This window comes from Nelumbo lutea, chromosome 1 (genome assembly GCF_056320005.1).
Source record: "Nelumbo lutea isolate HS-2025 chromosome 1, American lotus-T2T, whole genome shotgun sequence".
NCBI classification, from domain to species: domain Eukaryota; kingdom Viridiplantae; phylum Streptophyta; class Magnoliopsida; order Proteales; family Nelumbonaceae; genus Nelumbo; species Nelumbo lutea.
Genome location: NC_142684.1, coordinates 178,194,970 through 178,216,007, shown reverse-complemented (window position 1 = coordinate 178,216,007; position 21,038 = coordinate 178,194,970). Strand labels below are relative to the sequence as shown.

General features: G+C 35.0%; 1 protein-coding gene across 2 annotated transcripts; it reads right to left on the bottom strand.

The window, feature by feature from the left end:
- Positions 1 to 5,296: 5,296 nt before the first annotated feature.
- LOC148879481 (disease resistance protein RUN1-like) lies at positions 5,297 to 13,892 on the bottom strand. 2 transcript variants are annotated; one of them, XM_088961019.1, is made up of 6 exons: positions 12,803 to 13,890; positions 11,241 to 12,339; positions 10,754 to 11,110; positions 9,223 to 10,614; positions 6,292 to 7,089; positions 5,297 to 5,855 (listed from the first exon to the last, which is right to left on the bottom strand). In XM_088961019.1, the coding sequence occupies exons 1-6, from the start codon at positions 13,390 to 13,392 to the stop codon at positions 5,400 to 5,402; spliced, it is 4,692 nt and encodes a 1,563-aa protein (XP_088817145.1). In that variant the 5' UTR covers positions 13,393 to 13,890; the 3' UTR covers positions 5,297 to 5,399. The 2 variants fall into 2 exon arrangements, with proteins under 2 accessions (XP_088817145.1, XP_088817146.1); XM_088961020.1 differs by lacking the exon at positions 6,292 to 7,089 and having other exon boundaries at positions 12,803 to 13,892.
- Positions 13,893 to 21,038: the final 7,146 nt, after the last annotated feature.

The window sequence follows — 21,038 nt, the reverse complement described above, 5'->3', positions numbered from 1 at the left end:
TTGACTTTTTATAGGTTTTGATTTTTGAAAATATTTGATGGAAGTTTAATATGGATTTTGATTTTTGTTTTTGGTTTTTATGGGTTTTGATTTTTGAAATCAGTTATTTAAAATATTTGATGGAAGTTTACTAATTTAATATTGATTTTCATTTTTTTATTTGAATTTTTACAAGTTTTGATTTTTGAAAATATTTGATGAAAGTTTAATATGGATTTTGATTTTTTGTTTTCAGTTTTTACGGGTTTGATTTTTTATGTTTGATGTTGAAATCATTTTAGAAAACCATTTTGAAAACTTTACAAAGGTCCTATGATTGCTATAGCGCATGTTGTCACTCTGATAAGTAATAGGATCCCTTTAGATAGGATTTACTTGCGCATTAAAACTTCGATAATTCAGGTGACAGATACTATACAGTTCATGGTGTACAATGTTAAAGTAAGTCTAATGCCCCTAGTAACGATTGAGATTTTATAAGGGTGGTTTCAGGATAAGGTGGTATAATCACAACTTATCAAGCTTTTTGTGCTTCTAGACATCATGCATTAGTGGCAAAAGATTTTTGAACTCCACAATTGATTTTAGGAATGCTCTAAGAGTGATTTACCCGAAGGTAGCTCACACGAGATTTTTTTTTTACTTGGGTTATGCCAAGTGAATTGATTCCAAGATTTTGAGCGAAGGCAAGCCACACAAAGTGATAGATTTTGATGGATTTCAATGGGTAATCGATTATTCCTGAAGGTAGATCGCACAAAATGAAAGATTTTGATGAATTTGGATGGATATTTGATTATACTCGAAGGCGTATCGCATGAAGTAAGAGATTCCGATGATTTTCAATGGGTATTCGATTATGCCCGAAGGCGGATCACACAAAGTAATAGATTTCGATGATTTTTTTATGGGTATTTGATTATACCCAAAGGCGAATCACACAAAGCGAGAGATTTCGATGTTTTTCGATGGGTACTCGATTATACCCAAAGGCGAATCACACAAAGCAAGAGATTTCGATGTTTTTCGATGGGTACTCGATTATACCCAAAGGCGGATTGCACGAAGTGAAAGTTTCAATGAATTTGGATGGGCATTTAATTATGTCCAAAGGTGAATCACATGAAGCGAGAGATTTCAATGATTTTTTTATGGGTATTCGATTATGAGTTGATGAATTCCGATGGGTATTTGATTATGAGAGATTTCGATGAATTTTGATGAATTTCAATGGGTAATCGATTATGAGAGGTTTCGATTATAAGTTGATGAATTTCGATGGATATTTGATTATGTTCGTAAGAAAATCACACGAAGTGAGAGATTTCGATGGATTTTGATTGATTTTATAAACTTTGGATGTTTTGGATGAAAGTCTGTTGGATGACTTTTGGATTTTGACAACTTAGATGAAGCAATTTGCACTGAAGGATTATGAAAAAGATTTTTAGGTGCCTTTGAATTCAAATAGATGATGCAAAGAACTTTGGATTATGTTCATGTCAAAATTTTGGATTTGATGAAAGATTTTTGGATAATGAATGATATTTGTATGAAAATTCTTGGATGGTTGAGATGGAAGATTTTTGAATGATTTTGGATTTTTTGGAAAACTTTTGGATAATGTGAAAACAAATTTTTGGATGCTTTACATGAAAGAAAAAGGATGTTGTTGAGCTTTTCGCTATGCCATGATGCGAGACAATATTAATTTCTTTGCCACAAGGGACTTTGATGTCGCAAGGGACTTTGATGCCACGAAAGGCTTTAATGCCACAGGGGACTTTAATGCCACAAGGGACTTTAGTGCCACGATAGACTTTAATGTCACAAGGGACTTTGATGTCGCGAGGAACTTTGACAATGCTGCGAAGGGCTTTGCTGTCACAAGGGATTTTTAATGCCATGAGAGACTTTTAATACCACAAGGGACTTTGATGCCACAAGAGATTTTTAATGCTACAAGGGACTTTTAAACAGATTTGATGATCAAACATTGATTTTTATGTCATAGTGCAAGAAATGATATGACTATCTAGAAGCTAGATGATTTTAAAAAGCATGGTAAATGGGTGAGGACCTTTTTCTTCTTTTCTTGTGATGATTGGCCATTTTGAGATATTTAGGCTGGAGCAGAGGATAATGTGTATGATGCCGATTGGGAAGATATTGCGTATATTGGAATTATCTAGGGGTGGGGTCAAAATGACAAGAGGTTGACAAGGATTAGGTGGATGGTCATGGCTTACTTTCGATAAAATAATGACATTCAAAAGAGTCTGTTTACCCTTAATGTGGTGTCAAATTTGATGATAACAACACTATTGGTTTCAGAGATATGTGCCTTAGAAATCTTATATTCCAATTTGAAATTCACTTCGAGAAAATGTTTGAGCAAGAGGTAGTTGCCCCTTCGTCTAGAGATTAAATTTTTACAACTTTGTTGAATCGAACTTCTTGTGCATTGATATGCTTGCCCCAAGTTTAAAATATATCATTCTCTTTTTCTTTTTCTTTTTTTTTTTTTGTTTTTTATCGCCCTTTTGCCCTTAGTTTAGTGTTCCTAGCCGGACTTATTTTTTCTTCTTTTTTTTTCTCATCTGGGGGCCTACACTTGACTCTATCATTATCAACGAAAAAATGTATGCCTAAGGTCAACTTGCTAATCTCTCAAAGATCGACGAGGGCTTATTAGATGAGACAAAACGTGGCTTAGGACAAGGTTCAGAATCAAAAGATAAGAGATTCAAATATTCTTTTAGCATAGGTTTCAGATGCTTTAATTGACAAATAGGGCTTTTAGCACATTTTTTTTTTTTGCTTTTTGTTTAGTCTTTATTCTCCTTAGATGAGAAATTCTTTTCATGTCTTTCAATGCCATGAGCCATGCATTTTTTTTTATCTAGGAATTTTTTGTTAGAGTGAAAGATGAAGTGAGGTTAGGATGAAATCAAAAATAGATGTTTAACTTAGCTGCCTCGTTTTTTTTCTCTTCTTTTTTCTTCAAAATTGTACTTTGCTAACTTAGTTTTTCTTTTTGACTTTATTCCCTTTTTTGACTTGTTATAATGGCATTTGGACATTTGACATATGTCTCCTGAGACAAGGGTTTAGTCAAAGAAAAGGTTCAGATGATTGATTAATGGATTAAAGATAAGGTGAAATAATTGATAGATGCCCCCCTTCATCTATTGATTGTATGTATGACTTATGAAATGAAATACATGTTAAACTTATCCCCAATTGATCATTCAAGGGAGAAGTATTACTCTTTGAAAATGTTGGGGCCCTTCAATAAACTTGCCCCTAGTTTTTCATAAAACTACATTTTCGTAAAATAACATTTTTTAAATTAAAAGATATAAAGGATTTGAAAGTTTATTTAAAATGCATTAAATAATTATTGAAAATTATTAGAATATTTTGAAAATTTTAGGAAAATTTATTACATTTGATAAATTTTGGAAAACCATTGAAAAATTATGTAATTTTCATTGCAATAATGACTATAGAAAACTATAATTTGAACAAATAATTACACAAATTATTAAAATAAATTAGTATAATATTGGAAAAGGGAAATTATTGGTTGGATTATATTAGAAATTATAAGATAAATCTGTATAATTCTGTAAGTAAACCATTTAAAAAGAAAATAAATTATTTAATAAAAAATTAAATAAATTTGAATAAATTTTCAAAATTACACAAGTATAATAAATTTTCCAAATTTTTCATAAAATTACATTTTTCAATATTAAAGACAATTTAGTGTACTTTTAGAAATTTACCATGTGGTTGATACTCAATATATCCTTTTGATCATTTCTATCATCAAATTAAATATTGGGCTGATGGGGACAGTGTTCTCAAAACTTGATCAAACCAAATGGTTAGACCAAAAAATTGGGAATCGGACACCGTTTCGCCTCAAAACCGCTTTTTGTCCAAAAACCGTTTATTTGGTTAGTGAACCGCTGACCCGGGTAGTCGAACCGTCAACCCGAACAACAGTTTTTTGCCATTTTTGTTTTTCTAATTTTTTATTTTTTTGTCAAAGTGGATCATCCGTTCGACAGACAGACCGTTCGACCCCAGAACGGTTCCCCATCTGGTCCAATTTTAAAAAACCTTGGATGGGGAGTGGGTGCTTTGCCTTGAGCTTGGCTTGGTGTGTGGCATGGCTTGGCCTATGGACCAGCCCGACCCACGGCACGGCACAGGCTCATACGGGCTCGAGCCATAGGTCGTGCCAAACCGACCCTCCAAATTATCCTAGAGGGAGGCATGACCTAGGATGCCTCGTGGGCCAGCACGAGACGACAAACACTTTATGCGGGCCACATGCACGTCATGTCATGCCAACTCAACATAACCCAATTTAAATCTCTACTTGAACCCGCCCAATCCTGAGAACGAGGTAGAAAAATTCGAGGATTCTCCATCCTTGATGAGGAATGGGGTGCCTTGCCCCTGAACTCACCCAACATTGAGGAGTGGTTACCTTGCTCTGAACTGCGTGACATTGGGGACAGGGCGGGGATGGGGTAGAGTGTCTTGACAATGAGGCAGGGAAAGGGATGGGGTGCCTTGCCCTGAACCCACTCCGTTGTCATTCCTGTATAATTGTTAATTATTAGTGAAATTAATAAAACTATTAGCTTTTATAATTATTTTTATTTATTTTAAAATTAATCAAAAATTCATTTTAAAAAATAAAATTTATTAAAATTACTACAAATTATTAATAAAACTAAATTTATTAAAAAAATATTTTGTTTATATTCAATTACCATTAATTATTTTTTATAAATCAACATTAAATGAAAAATAAAATTATTAAATTTTTAGATTTTTCCTTGCATCGCATAGGTCCCTGCTAGTGACCATAAAGAAGGGCAAACAAGTTGTTTCAGAATCTAAGTTAGTGCTCACACACCAATTTGGTCATTTCTCTGAAGTAATCTTATCAAAGAAACAGGTCCAATCTAATTAATGTGTTTTTACTGTCATATTATTTTTTCACTATTTTTCATAATCTGAAAAGTGAAAACAATGAAAACTTGTTATTTTTTATCTATTTTTATTTTGGGAAAATTATGGAAATATACGATTTTAATTTCCTATGCCAACTACAGTCCAAAAACACACTAAGTCCTAAATCTAGCATACCTAACTGACCTAGGGTGTTATTATTGATAATCTGAAGCATTCTGGAATGAACTAGGCGCAAGTTCATCCCACTCTACCTATAAGTAATGGCTTTAGGCTGTGCTTGGTTTGACAGAAAATAAGAGAATCAGAAAGTTGAGGGAGCCAAAGTTTGTTCATCCTTGTATCCCAAAAATGATACACTATTGTCACACCTTTAAATGAAGTTGAAATATGAAGAAGAAAGACTAATAAGAGCCACCACCATCGTCGTCATCACTATCATCATCACTGCTTGAAATATCCGGAAGGAAAATGCCAACACCATTGTCATCATCTGCAAAGAACTGTATCCGAGGACCCATATACTTCCTTAACTCAATCTCCTCATCTACCCGTTTCATATACTCCAGATCATCATGGTGGTACAACACAACTTGCAAGTCTCTAGATGGGTTCTCCTTGTACTCTCCTTGTTCTTCTGAATTCAGAATTTGTAAATAAGTGTGATTTATGATACCTGGGATCTCATAGTTCTCACCAATTGTCACCTGAATAATTGTGACATGACTATCAGTGACAACATTTTCCACCACTCTTCTGCAAGCCTTGCTTATTTCCAAATGAAGAATGGAGAGGCTTGGTCTGCAATCTTGAAGGAATAGTGCTTGTTCTTTTTTATATGTTGGTGCAATGAATTCACTCTGCACAACAACACAAGAGAGTTGGTGTCATCAGATAAACATTATTGCCCTGTGGTATTGTAAAAGACCAACAATGTCTGTTAAAGCTTAAAATGCCATGCTACTTGTTTTATACAAGGAAGATGACAATCATGGCATCCACCATTTTTCTGTACATTCAATTTTTTTTAATAAAAGTCGTTAATTGAATAGCATGGCTTCAGGCAACCCCCATTTGCTCACTGATAATGTTACATCCCCTTCAGGATGGGGAAACTACCCTGCCCACCTTATCCTACATTGGTTGAACATGTTCTTTGCCAGAAGTCCAAAACAATGTGGATATTGGATAGTCAATATGGTTAAATAATTTCATTCTTTGTTAAAAGTAGATCAGTTGATTTAAAGTTAAATAACTATTTGCATCTGAAACAGATATTGAGAACCATACTCTTACCCAAATTGGTAGTTCTACTAAAATGTGGGTTCGCATTATTCTGCAATTCGCAATGTCTAAAGCTTCAAAGTCCTTCATTTCTGCCATAGACTGGGATGAAATTAACTGGGTATTGATCTTCATGTCCAGACTATCGGGGACCTCTATTGCATCAACTAATAGTGGAAGGACCTCTCTTTGACAGTTTTCCATTCTCGTCTTTAGAAGTGTTGAATAGAAACTGTCCTCACACTCGGCAACAATGCTCAATGCTTCCTCCTTATCTTTTCTGAGTTCTTCAAAGAAATTTCTTTGAATAGCTTCTATATTTGACTCCTCTTCTATGGACAACATACGAACCCAACCTGATTTAAGGCTGATGTGGTATGAATTGCTTGAGATGTTGATTACTCGACCACTTTTCAGTTGTTCGCACAACCAAAAGTTACCACTGAATATACTAAAGTGCAAAGTCTCACCAACTTCAGCAGCAGGGTATTCATGCACCGGCAACATGGTTGTGGAGCCATCATCCAGGGATAGAACTATACTTCCTTCCCTCTGAAGTGGGGCATCCGTTTCACCAGAAGCATTTCTTTTCATATCATGAAGTGATATCATCAAATTTTTAATATCTTCATAGGAATCATGGGAAAGGAAGGCAATTATGACCCATGCATATGGAACAGTTGATTCTGGAAGCTCAAATGTGAGCTTAAGGTTGGAAGTTTGATTCATCTTCTTGAAATTCTTAAAAATCTCATGCTTGTTGATAACTGACTTGGTTGCAAAATGCATAGCAGGTGCATATATGTAATTCTACATTAAAAAGAAGTAACATATAAATGGTCCAATTAAGTCGAGTTATTTCAGACATTTCTATAATTAGTAACCTGTCAAGAACATGTATCTACTTATCTACTTATAAAAGTCAATTCATGACAAGGAGGTTCTTTTTTCCTTTCATAACACAAATACAAACACATACACAAACAGTTTGGCCTAGTGGCTATGTACACCTAGCTGCTAAGTGAAAAACATAAATTATCAAATATTGATACAAAATGAAATGTAGAGAAAGGCATACTTTAACATATACTGTAACCTTCAATACCATGTATCCAATCTTCAAAAATATCTGGGTTTTATCACCATAAAAGTCAAAAGCATCCAAATTTAATTCCCTTGCCAAATTCATACTTGTAGAGTTGTGTCCTGAAAAGGATGTCATAGCTGATATGCTTTCCTAGGAGCAGGGATGATCAGTTATAGGCCTGGAAGCCCAACCTAGACCATTATCACCCGTACCTAGGTGCAGCAATTTAACAGACCACCCTAGGCTACAAGAAATGATGTATTCTAGTTGGAACAAGTATGGACATAGAAGCCTCTGTTTATCTTTATGGCAGTTTTAACATCTTATATATCAGGCTTCTATGATTTTCTTTCTGAACTTACAATTGTTCCAAACTGACAACTGCAGTATTTAGTTGATCTATGGAACTTTTAGACTATCAAATTCTAAGACAAAATATTTAGTGTTGAGTTTAACATTGATCCCTAAAGTTTAAGACCCATAGCTCCAAGCCTCCAATACCAATTGACACCGGATAGGCATGCAAAGGATAAAATTGAGTTCTATTGATCAAAGTCGGATAATTGCATGACCAGGATGGAGTTTTGGGGTTTTTATAGCATATATAAGTAATAAGAATTCTTGAAAGAGAATGAGGTGAGAGAGAGAGAGAGATTAAAGGAACAGTACAAAAGAATCATGAAGAACAATAGAAGAGGATGGGAGAGAGAGAGAGAGAGAGAGAGAGAGAGAGAGAGAGAGAGAAATGATACTTGGAGCAAACTCACACAAGAACATTTTACTTTTACATAACTTTATTTTAATCCAACTTCTTTCCTTATTTATAGACCCCAAAACTGTTTCTTAATTGTAAGAGGAAGTTGAAGTTACCAGGAAGGTACCATAGGAAAGTCCTAATTAGAGTAAAACTTCCAAAGACTTGGTTCTTATAGCCAATTGATACCCTAACAATAAAATGCCAAAGCTCTGCCAAATCACATCAAGATTACAGGGTTGTGGTCCCTTGGTTAGGTACCTAACCCAGATACATGTACAAGGGTGCTATATTGTGTCAGGTATCTCGATTTTTAGTGTAAATTTCATATCTGATACCATATCCAGAAGTGCCCTTGCTGTATCCAGGTTACATAATTAGTTACAAAAAACAATATGTAGTATCACCAAAATCAAGTCAAACCAACAATTTTTGGACCATAAAAATCAGTCCATGAAAAAATATCTTTACAGCTTAAAATTTATAAAAAACTAACAACTTTCTAATATGAGTTCTTAAATTGATCAAAACCAATTCCTATGACAACAAAGGCTGAAAATTGACCAGGCATAGAAAAGAAAAATAAAATTATAGAACTGAAAACAAATGAGAGCAACAGGGAGAACAGTAAAATTTTCAACCTAGTAGGAAACTAGGGCCTAGTTAACTGTCCTCAGTCGTTTGGCCTTCATTAGGGGGTTCGACAGACTTTTCAGTGCTATCATGGATTTTGTTTATCTTAAGTTCAATGAGGATGTGGTCCCTGAATTTAGTGGCCCAATTGGGTAAGCAGGCTTGGGTGTAATAATAACAATAGAAAAGAGTGTCATACAGCATATGAATAAAATTAAAAATAAAGAGATTGGACCATTAAGTAAGAAGAAATGGATTCTATTAGGTCTCTTGATTTCAATTATGGAACTACTAGAATTCTACAAGCACCAAAACTTCTGAATGTAAAAGTGTTATAACTTATAGATAAATAAATATTTCAAATAACTTTTCTGATCAAATTTAGTGCAGTAAGATTTTCTGCAGATCTTGAATGCAATCAACATGGAGTAAGAAGAGGAACTAAAACTTGAAAGGAAAAAGAACTTACCTGCAGTTTCTGCAGCCACTCATCTCCATGATAATGGAAACCCCAGTATGTAATGAAGATATGAATTTCCTTCAGTGTCCTGACCAACTCCAAGCCTTGTATATAATTCAAGTTCACACAGCCCACTGTATCAATCTTTTCAAGATGCTGGAGCATATCAATGGACTGTATCACTGATAGCTCTGGGCATTGCCTCAGTTTGAGATTTCTTAACCACATTGTTGCTCTAGGAATATAAACAATCCTAAGTTGAAGGCAACTCACTATTTCTAGAACCCTGAGCTTTGGTAAGATTGTGACTTCAATTAAACTGTTGCAGGAGACTATGGAAAGGGATACAATATTGGGCAGTGCATATTCAGGAAATTTTATCAATGACATCTGAAGTCCCTGAAGTTTCATATTTGTCAAAGACAAAAGATAATTTGGTATCATAGAAAAACAATAGTCTAAGATGACACAAGCACCAAGTACAAGCTTATTGAGCAATGAAAGGTTCAGAAAGCTTTCATGTGACACATGGAGATTAGAGTTTCCTTCTAGTTCAAGTTTTAGCAATCTTGAAAGATGATTGATGCTAGATGGTAATTTTGTCAGGCTCCTGCAGTTCCTTATACATAATGTTTCTAGATTGCATAGTTCTCCGATCTCCTCAGGTAGCTCTACCAACCCACATGCAGATATATTCAGATTTTTCAGTCTTGTAAGTTCCCCAATGGCATAAACCAAACCTTTAAGATTATAACAACCGTCAAAGCAAAGATCTGTTAGTGCAAAAAGATCACCTAAAGAATAGGGTAGTTCCATTAGATGAGGGCCTTGTAAGTACAGAACAGTCAATGATGAGAGTTGACCACAACTATCTGGCAGCTTGGTGAAGCCATTGACTTGAAGCTTAAGCTCCTCCAGATCTTTCATTTCAGAAATATCAGAGAGTTGATCAATAGCTTCTGCATCTTTTGAGGATGCCGTAAGTTGCAGATGGAGATGACTACATCCAGAAAGATCCAAGTGTTTGAGTTGTGTTAAGTTTGCAAATGAGTATGGAAGTGTAATCAATTTCCGACAGCCATCCATAAAGAGGTAGTTCAGATTAACAAGTTCCCCTATAGATTCAGGAAGCCTTTGTATCTCTGAACAACCAGACAGAATCAGCATCTTCAAATTCTTAAGGTTTCCAATGTTTGGGGGAAGAAACTCCAAGGCGCTGCACCTTGACATTTCAAGACGGTATAGTGATTGACAGTTGCAGATCTCATCAGGAAGAGAAGTAATTGATTTGCAGTCTGTGAGGAAAACTGTTTGTAGGTTCATTAAACTCCCAATAGTTGCTGGAAGTGATCCAAGATTAGGGCATCCTTCAAGATAGAGGTGCCTTAACTGCAATGGGAGCTGCAACCATTAAGGTCAAATTAACCCCTTCTCATAACATGAAAAAAAGGAGAAAAGATAAGAAAACTCAGAACAATTGTCACATGTCAGGAAATGAACTCAAACAAGTCATTTAAAAATAAGTGTTATGAGAAGTAACCTTGGATGGTTCACTTGTATCCCACAAAGATGACAGTCTCGACCCATCTAATTTAAGAACCCGCAGGCTGCTAATAGGAAATTCTAAGGGAAGACAGTGATATGGAAAGGATTGCCACTGGAGCCAAAGAATTCTTTCAGGTAACATTCTTGTATCTCCACTAATGCAATCGTTTTCCAGCAACAGCAATTTCAGTTTATCCATTTTGTTGAAACACTCAGCCGGCCATGCATTGACAAAGTTATTCACATACTTGTTTGATGTCATGGTAAATTTAGAGACATCATTGAAATTTGGCAAAGATGAAAGTTCTGTTTTCTCTGCTACCAAATTCAAGTACTCAATGTCTGTGAAACCCTGCATCCACCAGCATTTCTATAAATCTCAGAAATTCATCCTCGCCAAAAATAAACACAAAGTACATAGGGAAAATGAAAAGATGAAAGAAATAAATAAATAGCTAGATCTGAGAAATCCTGAAGCATACATAAATATGCTGCAATGCCTTATGAACATCTGTAGGCTTCCAACAATGCTTTATATGCTGTCTGTCCCTTTTGTTCTCTTCATCAACAACTTTTAGAATAAATACCTTCATCAGTGAATTCATTGAAATGATTCCACCATCAAATATGATGGCGTCTTTTAGTATGAGATCTTTGAGCACATCTGCACCGGAAATTCCACAGGCATCCCAGAAGCTGGTAGCAAAGTGAGAACACTCATTCATGAAGAAACAGGCAATATCAACAAGCATATCCTTCTCAACCTGGTTAAGGGTCTCAAAAAACAAAATGAATCTCCTTGTAATCTCTTCTGGTAGCCTGTTAGATACTTTTTCTAAAGTATTCTTCCAATAATGTTTACTATTAATACCTGACAATGATCTACCGATCACTTCGAGTGACAGAGGTATTCCATCACAAATATCTAAATATTGTTCAACCAGGACATCAAGCTCTGGATGAATCAATTCTGGTTTCTTCATTGCATGCATAAGCAGAAGCTTCCTGCTATTGCATCTGTCTAACTTATTTATTCTATAGAGCCAGATATTTGGAAAATCTATCAATAATGTACAGTTTGTGGTAGTAATTAAAATAACACTTTGAGGACTTAGAACCTCCTGCACCATTAATGCTTGCAGTTGTACCACATCATCTACATCATCTAGAACTAAGAGAACCTCAGCCCCTTGAAGACGTTTTTTAAGAAGTTTAACTCCATAGCGGATATCATGAATGTCAACATCAAGCAAAACAAGTTCTTTTAGAAGCATTTGCTGTATGCTTGGAAGCCCAATGCTCCTTGCTTTCTGTTTAATACCATCAATAAAACATGCAGAAGTAAATGATGATTGGAACATGTTGAAATACTGCTTGGCAACTGTAGTTTTTCCGATCCCAGTCATCCCAATAATTCCAACAATGGAAGGAGTAGCATTCAGAGACTTGGCATTTTTTACCAAAATATCTAATTCATGGACCCTTTCATCAACAACAACAGGAAACTTTGGAGTCTCTAAGTCCACATTCTTTACTTTTCTGATAATATCTTTGACCACAGATTTCAAAAGCTTCTCTTTCCTAGTCAGTCACACCAACAGAAGCATCAGCAGTAGGTTTCACAATAATATGAAGAAATTATAACCAGAATATCCAAGTTAATCATACTAAAGTTGAAAAAATTTCCAGGGTAATAATCCAAACCAAATGAAGATATTAGCAAGGAAACTAGATGCAGACTATGTCAAATGACAACAAACAAACTGCACATGCAACAAAAGAAACATATAAGATTTCAAAGTGTTATGGAATTTGTTTTATACAACTTCCAAGAAGAACTAAATAGAACTTTCCTAAGCCCAAACGGAAAACATGATTATGTATCAAAGTCACAAGAGTAGATAATGACCCAAATTAGAACAACCTAGTAGATTGTTTAAAAATTTCATAAAACCACATAACAATCATGAATCAACTACATACCATATCCTAGTTCAGTGATAAATTGAAGAACACAGAAAAATGGATAAGAGAAGAGACTAACCCTTCAAAATCACTCAACCTTGGGCCCAAAACATTGGCAACTTCCTTCAGAGCCTCCTCCCATTTCCTGATCAACTCTGAACTGAATTCTTTCCCTTTCTTATGCATCTGGAAAGCCTTGCTAAAAGGTCCATGCCTAATGTCCCTTAAATCATCTGATTCAACACCGTAAAACACAGGAAGCAATACTGCACTGTTTCCCTCTTCCTTGACCTTATTCAGCATAAGCCTCAGCTCCTCCAAACACCATGCAGACTCTGCAAAGCCTTTGCTCAGTATAACCAGAAACACAGTGCAAGAGTTTATTGCTTCGACTATCACCGCACTGAGATTCTCTCCCTTGAGAATCCCCTCTGTGTCCAAGAAGCTCTTGACGCCCAACCTTTTCAAACTTTCATGGATTTTTCTTGCATAAATTTTCCCATCTGATCCCCTGTGGCTAATGAAGACATCGTACAAAACAACCCTCCCACGAATTTCCTCCGGAAGTAAGAGTTCATTAGGCAACCCAGAACGTGAACTGGAACCCACGGATTCAAGAACATTGGAATCACTTCTAACCAAAACCCAGTTCTTAATTCGTGACAACATTGAAGAAGCAACAACAGAAAAGACGAGGGGGAAGTGGAACAACTGAATTTCAGAAATTCCAACTACTATTACACACTTCTCTTAATTAGGAAAGAAAAGAAAAAGAAGACGTTCAAATTCTGACTGTCAATTCGATGCTAACTAAATTGCAGCTACTTACAAGATTAGGATCCTGAGAGTTAAAAAGCCTGGATACAGAGATTTAAAACATGAGAAATCCAAAAGCAAAACTAAACTCAATGTTCTGCAATTAAAAAAGTCCGGAAGGATTTCTTGCTATAAGATAACTTGGGTTGACATTTGAAACAGGTTTCTTGGTCAACTTTCATGGCTGGCAAAAAGGTTCATGCTAAAAGTCAAAATCAGAAAGATTATCATCTTACTATATATTAGAAACTGACACTGACCCACCTCGTTGGAAAGCCACTCCATTAATTAATTACGACTTTCTTTTCTGTTTTGAAATCCGATTTATCCAAAACGAATTCGCCCCAATCATCCCACTGATAGTGATCCGGAATTAGGGTGATCATGGCTCATGGGCCAGGTTGACCGTACTTTCAACCTGTGAACCAGAACCGACCCAATTGATTCAGGGTCCATTGGGTTCATTGGCCCAACCCCACCCATTGACAGCCTTAATCATTTACCGATAAGGTCATACCCGGACCTGCCCCAGTGCCCCACCCCAAAACTTGGGCAGGCTGAGGCTGGGGTTGGCTTTTTTCAAGGCTATGTTTGGTTTGAAAGAAAAAGGAGGGAAAGGAAGGAAAATGTAACGATCCCTTACCCACACAAATTTTGCTCACGCCTACCCACATAACATTACAGCTACACATGGAAAACATTTCATCCTCCTATATAATATTATGTAGGGGGAGATGTTCCCAATTCACGGGATAATGTGTTGTGGGTAGTTGTAGGCAGAATTCTCGTGGGCAAGTGATTCGGAGTTTGTTAATGTAGTGTAAATAATTGAAAGGCGGTATTCACTTTCATCCCATCCTAAATTCCTATTTAAGACATTCAACAGATAATTAGGATATGCTCTTCACACATGGCGCCTCACATATATCTTACTATGCATTAGAAACATCTCCCGTAAATAATAATATATAAGTATGAAAGATGTTTTTAATACATAGTGGAATATGCCTATGAAATCGGTGTGAGGCACCTTATGTGAGAAGCAAATTCGGTCTCATTCCCCGAAGACCTGAACCGAACCCTACAACATCGGGTATCGGGTCAAGGCAAAATAATCGTTCAACTCAACCCAATTTCATTGGGTACAGCCAGTCAAAGAAAACGTCCACACTGTGCTGACATTTATTAGACAGAAAACCCAGATCTGATACAAGCACAATGTGTACAATGGGTTGACCGTAAACTAAACTGTCTGTACATTGAATGGGATTATGGGAAGACGCCAGTATGCCTCTTGTTTTTGAATGATGGAATGCAATCGAATAGCCACAAAGGAACACGATTTCACACCGCAACAAACAGTGCAAAAACTCTAAATGGATTTTACTTGCATGAATATTCACATCTCATCCTACTGTCTTATGAACAAACTAGCGGGGACTCGTGCATGTTACGGGAAGATATGAAAGATTGAATAATTTTATGGGTTTGGAAGATGAGGGCAACTTTTTGCCCCGAATATTAATAAAAATAAAATAAAATAATTAAAATAAGATTGGAGTTTTGGAGAAAATATCAAGAAAGAACTTCTATGAGTCCTTGGAGATGAAGACTTAGACACTGCCGCTGGTTTGCTTTCTGGGATGTGAAGAGCATTTCCGGTGGAGTAGGGTTTTCGTCCGATCGTCTTTGAATCCAGGGGAGGAATTAGTGGAATTTGGATGCAAACTTTAGAGACTACCAAGCTCAAGACACCGAAGCTTACCTATGAATTCTCATATTTTCCATCGCCTTCTACCGTAAAAGAAGAGTTTCCCAACAGCAATAAGATCATGGAGTATTTTGATTTGTATGCTCGGGAGTTCGACCTTCTTCGCCATATCAAGTTCAATTCCAAAATCATCGGCATCGACTACAAGGGAGCTTTTTTGATATTTTTTTCCAAAAAGACCATCTTATTTTGGTTATTTTATAAAAATGTTATTTTCAATTGATATTTTGGGAAAAAAGTTGCACTTAATAATAAAATTTTGTTATTAATTAATTATAAATATTCAGTTATTGTTAATATTGAAATTTTAATAATTGTATTTTTATTTAATGTTGATTTATAAAAAATAATTATTGTGGTAATTTTAATAACTATTATTATTATTATTTATTTTTAAATGAAATTTTGATTTACTTTAATTAAATAAAAATAATTACAAAAGCTAACGTTCAATTTTATTAATTTCACTAATAATGAATAATTATATAGGAATGGCAACGGGGCGGGTTTGAGGCAGGTCACCTCCTCCTTATTCCCATCCCATAGTCAAGACAGTCTAACCCATTCTCGCTGTCCGGAGGGTTCAAGGCAAGGCACCCATTCCTCGTTTGGGACGGGGAATCCTCGAGTTTCTTTGCCTCATCCCCAGTGTTGGGTGGGTTCAAGGCAAGGCACCCATTCCCCATTTGGGACAGGGAATCCTCAAGTTTCTTTGCCTCATCCCCGGTGTTGGGTGGATTCAAGGCAATGCATCCACTCCCCATTAGGGGCAAGGAATCCTCAAATTTCCCTACCTTGTCCCTAGTATCAAGCGGATTTAGGGAAAGACACCCACTCCCTGTCAGGGATGGGGAATCCTCGAATTCCCCCCTCCCCCTCGTCCCTAATCTCGAATAGGTTCACAACAAGACACCCGCTCCCTGTCAGGGACGAGGAGTCCTCGAATTTCCCCGCCTCATCTCCAATGCCGGGTGGGTTCAGGGCAAGGCACCCACTCCCCATCAGGGATAGGGAATTCTTGAATTTTCTCTGCACCATCCTCAATGTTGGGCAGGTTTAGGGCAAGGCACCCCACTCTCTGTTTGGGATGGGCAATCCCTCGAATTTCCCTACCTCATCCCCAATGTCGGACAGGTTCAGGGCAAGGTACCCACTCCTCATCAGGGGTGGGGTATCCTTGAATTCCCCCCTCCCCATCCCTGTTCTTGGGCGGGTTCACAGTAAGGAACCCACTCCCCATCAAGGACAGGGAATCCTCAAATTTCCTTACCTTATCCCTAATGTAGGGGGGGTTCATGGCAAGGCACTCACTCCCCATCAGGGACAAGGAATCATCAAATTTTCCCTGCCCCATTATTAGGCAAGTTTAGGGTAAGGCACCCACTCCTCGTCAAGGATGGGAAATCCTCATAATTTCCCTGCCCCTGTCCTAGTGTTGGGTGGGTTTGCAGCAAGGCACCCACTCTTCGTCACTCCATCAGGGATGGGGAAACCCAATATTCAATTTGATGACAAAAATGACCAAATGGATATACTGAGTATCAACCAAATAGAAAATTTCCATAAGTATACTAAATTATCTTTAATTATCAAAAATGTAATTTTATGAAAATTTATTACATATGTGTAATTTTGAAAAGTTATTGAAATTTATTTTCAAATTGTTATTAAATAACTTATTTTCTTTTTTCAATGGTTTACTTACAAAAGTACACTAATTTATCTTATAGTTGACAATATAAACTAATCAATAACTTTGTTTTTCCAATATTATATTAATTTATCTTCATAAATTTTGTAATTTGGTTCAAATTACAATTTTCCCTTTCACATACTCTTTTAGCTTTAATAATTTTCAATAATTTACAATGAAAATTACACAAATTTTCAATAATTTTTCAAAACCTATCAGATGTAATAAAATTTCCTAAAAATTTCAAAATATTCCAATAACTTTCAACATTTTTCTAGAAGTACAACAATATATCTTTTTATTTTCCAACATAAATTAATTAATAATTTCATTTCCAATATTATAATATTTTATTTCCCCATCTGCATTTGGTTATTAACTATAATAATAGCAATAACTAAAACTTTATACTTTTTGATAGTTGTTAAATATAATTCTCAATTTTATAGAAATTAGTTAAAGAGATTTCAATTTCTATAAAATGTTGTTAATTAATATGAGTATAACATTATTTACCCAAAGTACATTAAAATTTCATGAATGGATTGTATTAAATATTAATCATATTTAACTATTTATTAATTAAATAAGAGATGTAGATTGGGGGGGTGGATTTTATGAATTGATTGGGGAGTGGGGTAACATGATACATTCCTAATGGCTTAGAGGAAATATCTTAGGAGAGAGATGCTATGAATATTTTTATGTAGTTGGGTTGGGAATAGAGAGAGAGTTTGGTGCTTCTTAGGAGTGGTGGAAATGGGAGTGGAGAGAGAGTCAAGGAGAATGGAGGGTGGGGGTAATGGAGCAAGGAAATGCATGGTAACGTGGACTGTCTTGCTATATATATAGACTAACGGGGACCTATGCGATGCACAGGAAAATCTTACTATTAATTAATTCATAGGTTAATAATCAAAATTTGTTGTTAATTAGCTAAAAGTATTCAAAGTTATTGTTAGTATTTAAAATTTTAATAATTGTAGTTTTCATTTAATGTTGATTTACATAAAATAATTATTGTTAATTTAATATGAACAAATATTTTTAATAAATTTAATTTTATTAATAATTGATAATAATTATTATTATTTTCATTATTTTTAAATGAAAATTTAATTGACTTTAAATAAATAAAAATAATTACAAAAGCTAACATTTTCATTAATTTCACTAATAATTAACAATTATGTAGGAATGACAACAGAGTGGGGCACTCCATCCCTATCCCTGCCCTGTAGTTAAGACACTCTACCCCATCCCTCAACCTGTCTCCAGTGTTAGGGGAGTTTAGGGCAAGACACCCACTCCCCATTAGGGACGAGGAATCATCGAATTTTCCCCGCCCCGTCCTTAGTATTGGATGGGTTTAGGGCAAGGCATCCACTCCCCGTCAACCCAATATTCAATTTGATGACAAAAATGATTAAAAAGATATATTGAGTATCAACCAAATGGTAAAATTCTAAATGTACACTAATTTGTCTTTAATTTTCAAAAATGTAATTTTATGAAAGTTTTGGAAAATTTGTTACATTTGTATAATTTTGAAACTTTATTTAAATTTATTTTTAAATTGTTATTAAATAATTTATTTTCTTTTTAAATGTTTTACTTACAAAATTACACTAATTTATCTTATACTTTTCAATATAAACTAATCGATAATTTCCTTTTTCCATTATTATACTAATTTATCTTAATAGTTTGTGTAATTATTGGTTCAAATTATAGTTTTCCCTTTCCCATACTCATTTATCTTTAATATTTTTCAATAATTTACAATGAAAATTACATAATTTTTGAATAGTTTTTCAAAACCTATCAAATGTAATAAATTTTCCTAAAATTTCCAATAATTTTTAATAATTATTTAATACATTTTAAATAAACTTTTAAAAATTTTATATCTTTTAATTTCCAAAATACTACTTTATGAAAATATAGTTTTATGAAAAAATTATTACATTTGTGTAATTATGGAGATTTATTGAAAATTATTTTAAATTGTTATTAAATATTTGTTTTTATTAGGTAGTTTACTAACAAAATTATACTAATTTATATTTTATTTTCCAATATAAATTAGTTATTAATTTTATTTTCCAGCATTATAGTATTTTATTCCCCCATCTACATTTGGTTATTAACTATAATAGTAGCAATAACTAAAATTTTATACTTTTTGATAATTGTTAAATATAATTCTCAATTTTATAGAGATTAGTTAAAGAGTTTTCAATATTTACAAAATATTGTTAATTAACATGAATATAACACTATTTACCCATAATACTTTAAAAAGTCATCATGAATTTGTTAATAACAATATTTGTTAATTTTTGGTAATTTACTAATCATATTTATTAACTTTTGGTAATAACACTATTTAATACTCATTGAATATGAGTTGGATAAAATATTAACTATAATACTATTTATTAATTAATTTGAATATTTTAAATGAAATAGAGTGGATATAGATTAGGGGGGGTGGAGAGATTTTAGGAATTGATTGGGGAGTGGGGTAACATGATAAGTTCCTAATGGGTGGGATGAGGTGCCTTAGGTGAGAGTAAATTTCTTAAACTACCCTTATGGTTTAGCTAATTGACTAAATGTACCCTTATTGTCTGAAAATTGACTAATGCCACCCCTACTGTTTCTGACAATTGACTAACACTATCCTTATTATCATTAACCTCCATCAAAACCCATGCAAAATGCCTAAACTACCATTTTATTGTCCAAAATATTCGGTTTTGCAATGGTTCAAGAGCCCTACGGCTTAAAAAATGCATAGCTCAAAGATGACCTTGTAACTCCCATCGCTGGGGTGGAGTTACAAGGCAATGCCGCGGTTGTCACCTAGAGGAAGAAGAGAGAGAGAAAGAGAGATCAGACAGAGGAAGAAGAGAGAAGAAAGAGAAATCAGAGTTCAAAGGGGATTACCGCTGTCGTCACCCAAAGGAAGAAGGAAGAAGAAAGTGAGAAAGAGAGAAAGAGAGATGGGAGTTTAGAGGGGGTTGCCGCCACCGCCACCCAGAGGAAGAAGAGAGAGAGAGATTGGACTTCAGAGGGGTTGCTGCCATCATCGCCTAAAGGAAGAGGAGAGAGAGGAAGAGAGATCAGACTTTAGAGGGGTTGCCATCATTGTTGCCCAGAGAGAGAGAGAGATAAAAACTTCTTTCTATTTTCCTCTCATCAAAACCCACAAGTAAACCTTAAAAATCTATGTTTGTCTCCTCTTTTTTCTGGATTTTGCAGAGAGAAAGATAGAACTGAACGTTATTCGTTGAATCTTCAATTTCAAGAACCCAAAATTCCTCCAACATCCCTGTAGTATATAAATCCAAATTGAATGGTATTCCTTAAAGTATACATATTTGTTCTGTTCATGTTGTTCCTATTAAAGCTTAAACAAATCATTTAGAACATCCCTATAGTTTTTTTTCCCTCCTCTTCAATGTATTTTCTTTTAGGTTCTTGATTGTGAAAAGATAGTTTCTTTTTGGTTCTGTTATAGAGTGCGAATATGGTACAGTTCTCTCTTGTAATCTGGCATTGACAGACTCTAGGAGGAAGATAGATGGAAGAGAGAGAGAGAGGGTCGAAGGAGGAAGGGTGTGCCGAGTCAGGAGGAATGGGATAAGGATAGCATTGGGTTTTAAAAAAATTTAAACGTCACGTAATGTCATATATGCATGGATTTTGATGGAATATTAATAGATGTTAACCGTAAGAGTAGAGTTAGGTAAGAATATCATTAGCGAATTTTCAAATAGTCAGTTAACTAAACTATAAGGGTAGTTTAAACAATCTACCCTTATAAAACTATTTTTAGATAATTGGGTTGAGAGTATGGAGTGATGGAAAGGAGAGAGGAAAGAGAGTCAAGGAGGATAAGGGAGGAAGGAAAGACAATGCTGAGTTGGACCTAATAGATAGATTGATGGTATAAAATAATCCAGAACGTGTAATCCAACCCATCGATTCAGAAACATTGGAATCACGTTTAACCAAACCCCGGTTCTT

Bases quoted from the DNA above. Each gene is read 5' to 3' on its own strand.
- LOC148879481 (XM_088961019.1), bottom strand. From the start codon at position 13,392: ATGTTGTCACGAATTAAGAACTGGGTTTTGGTTAGAAGTGATTCCAAT. The intron at 10,615-10,753 runs GTTACTTCTCAT...TAATGGTTGCAG, and splicing joins ATACAAGTGAACCATCCAAG to CTCCCATTGCAGTTAAGGCA. The intron at 5,856-6,291 runs GTAAGAGTATGG...GTTGTTGTGCAG, and splicing joins TAGTAGAACTACCAATTTGG to AGTGAATTCATTGCACCAAC.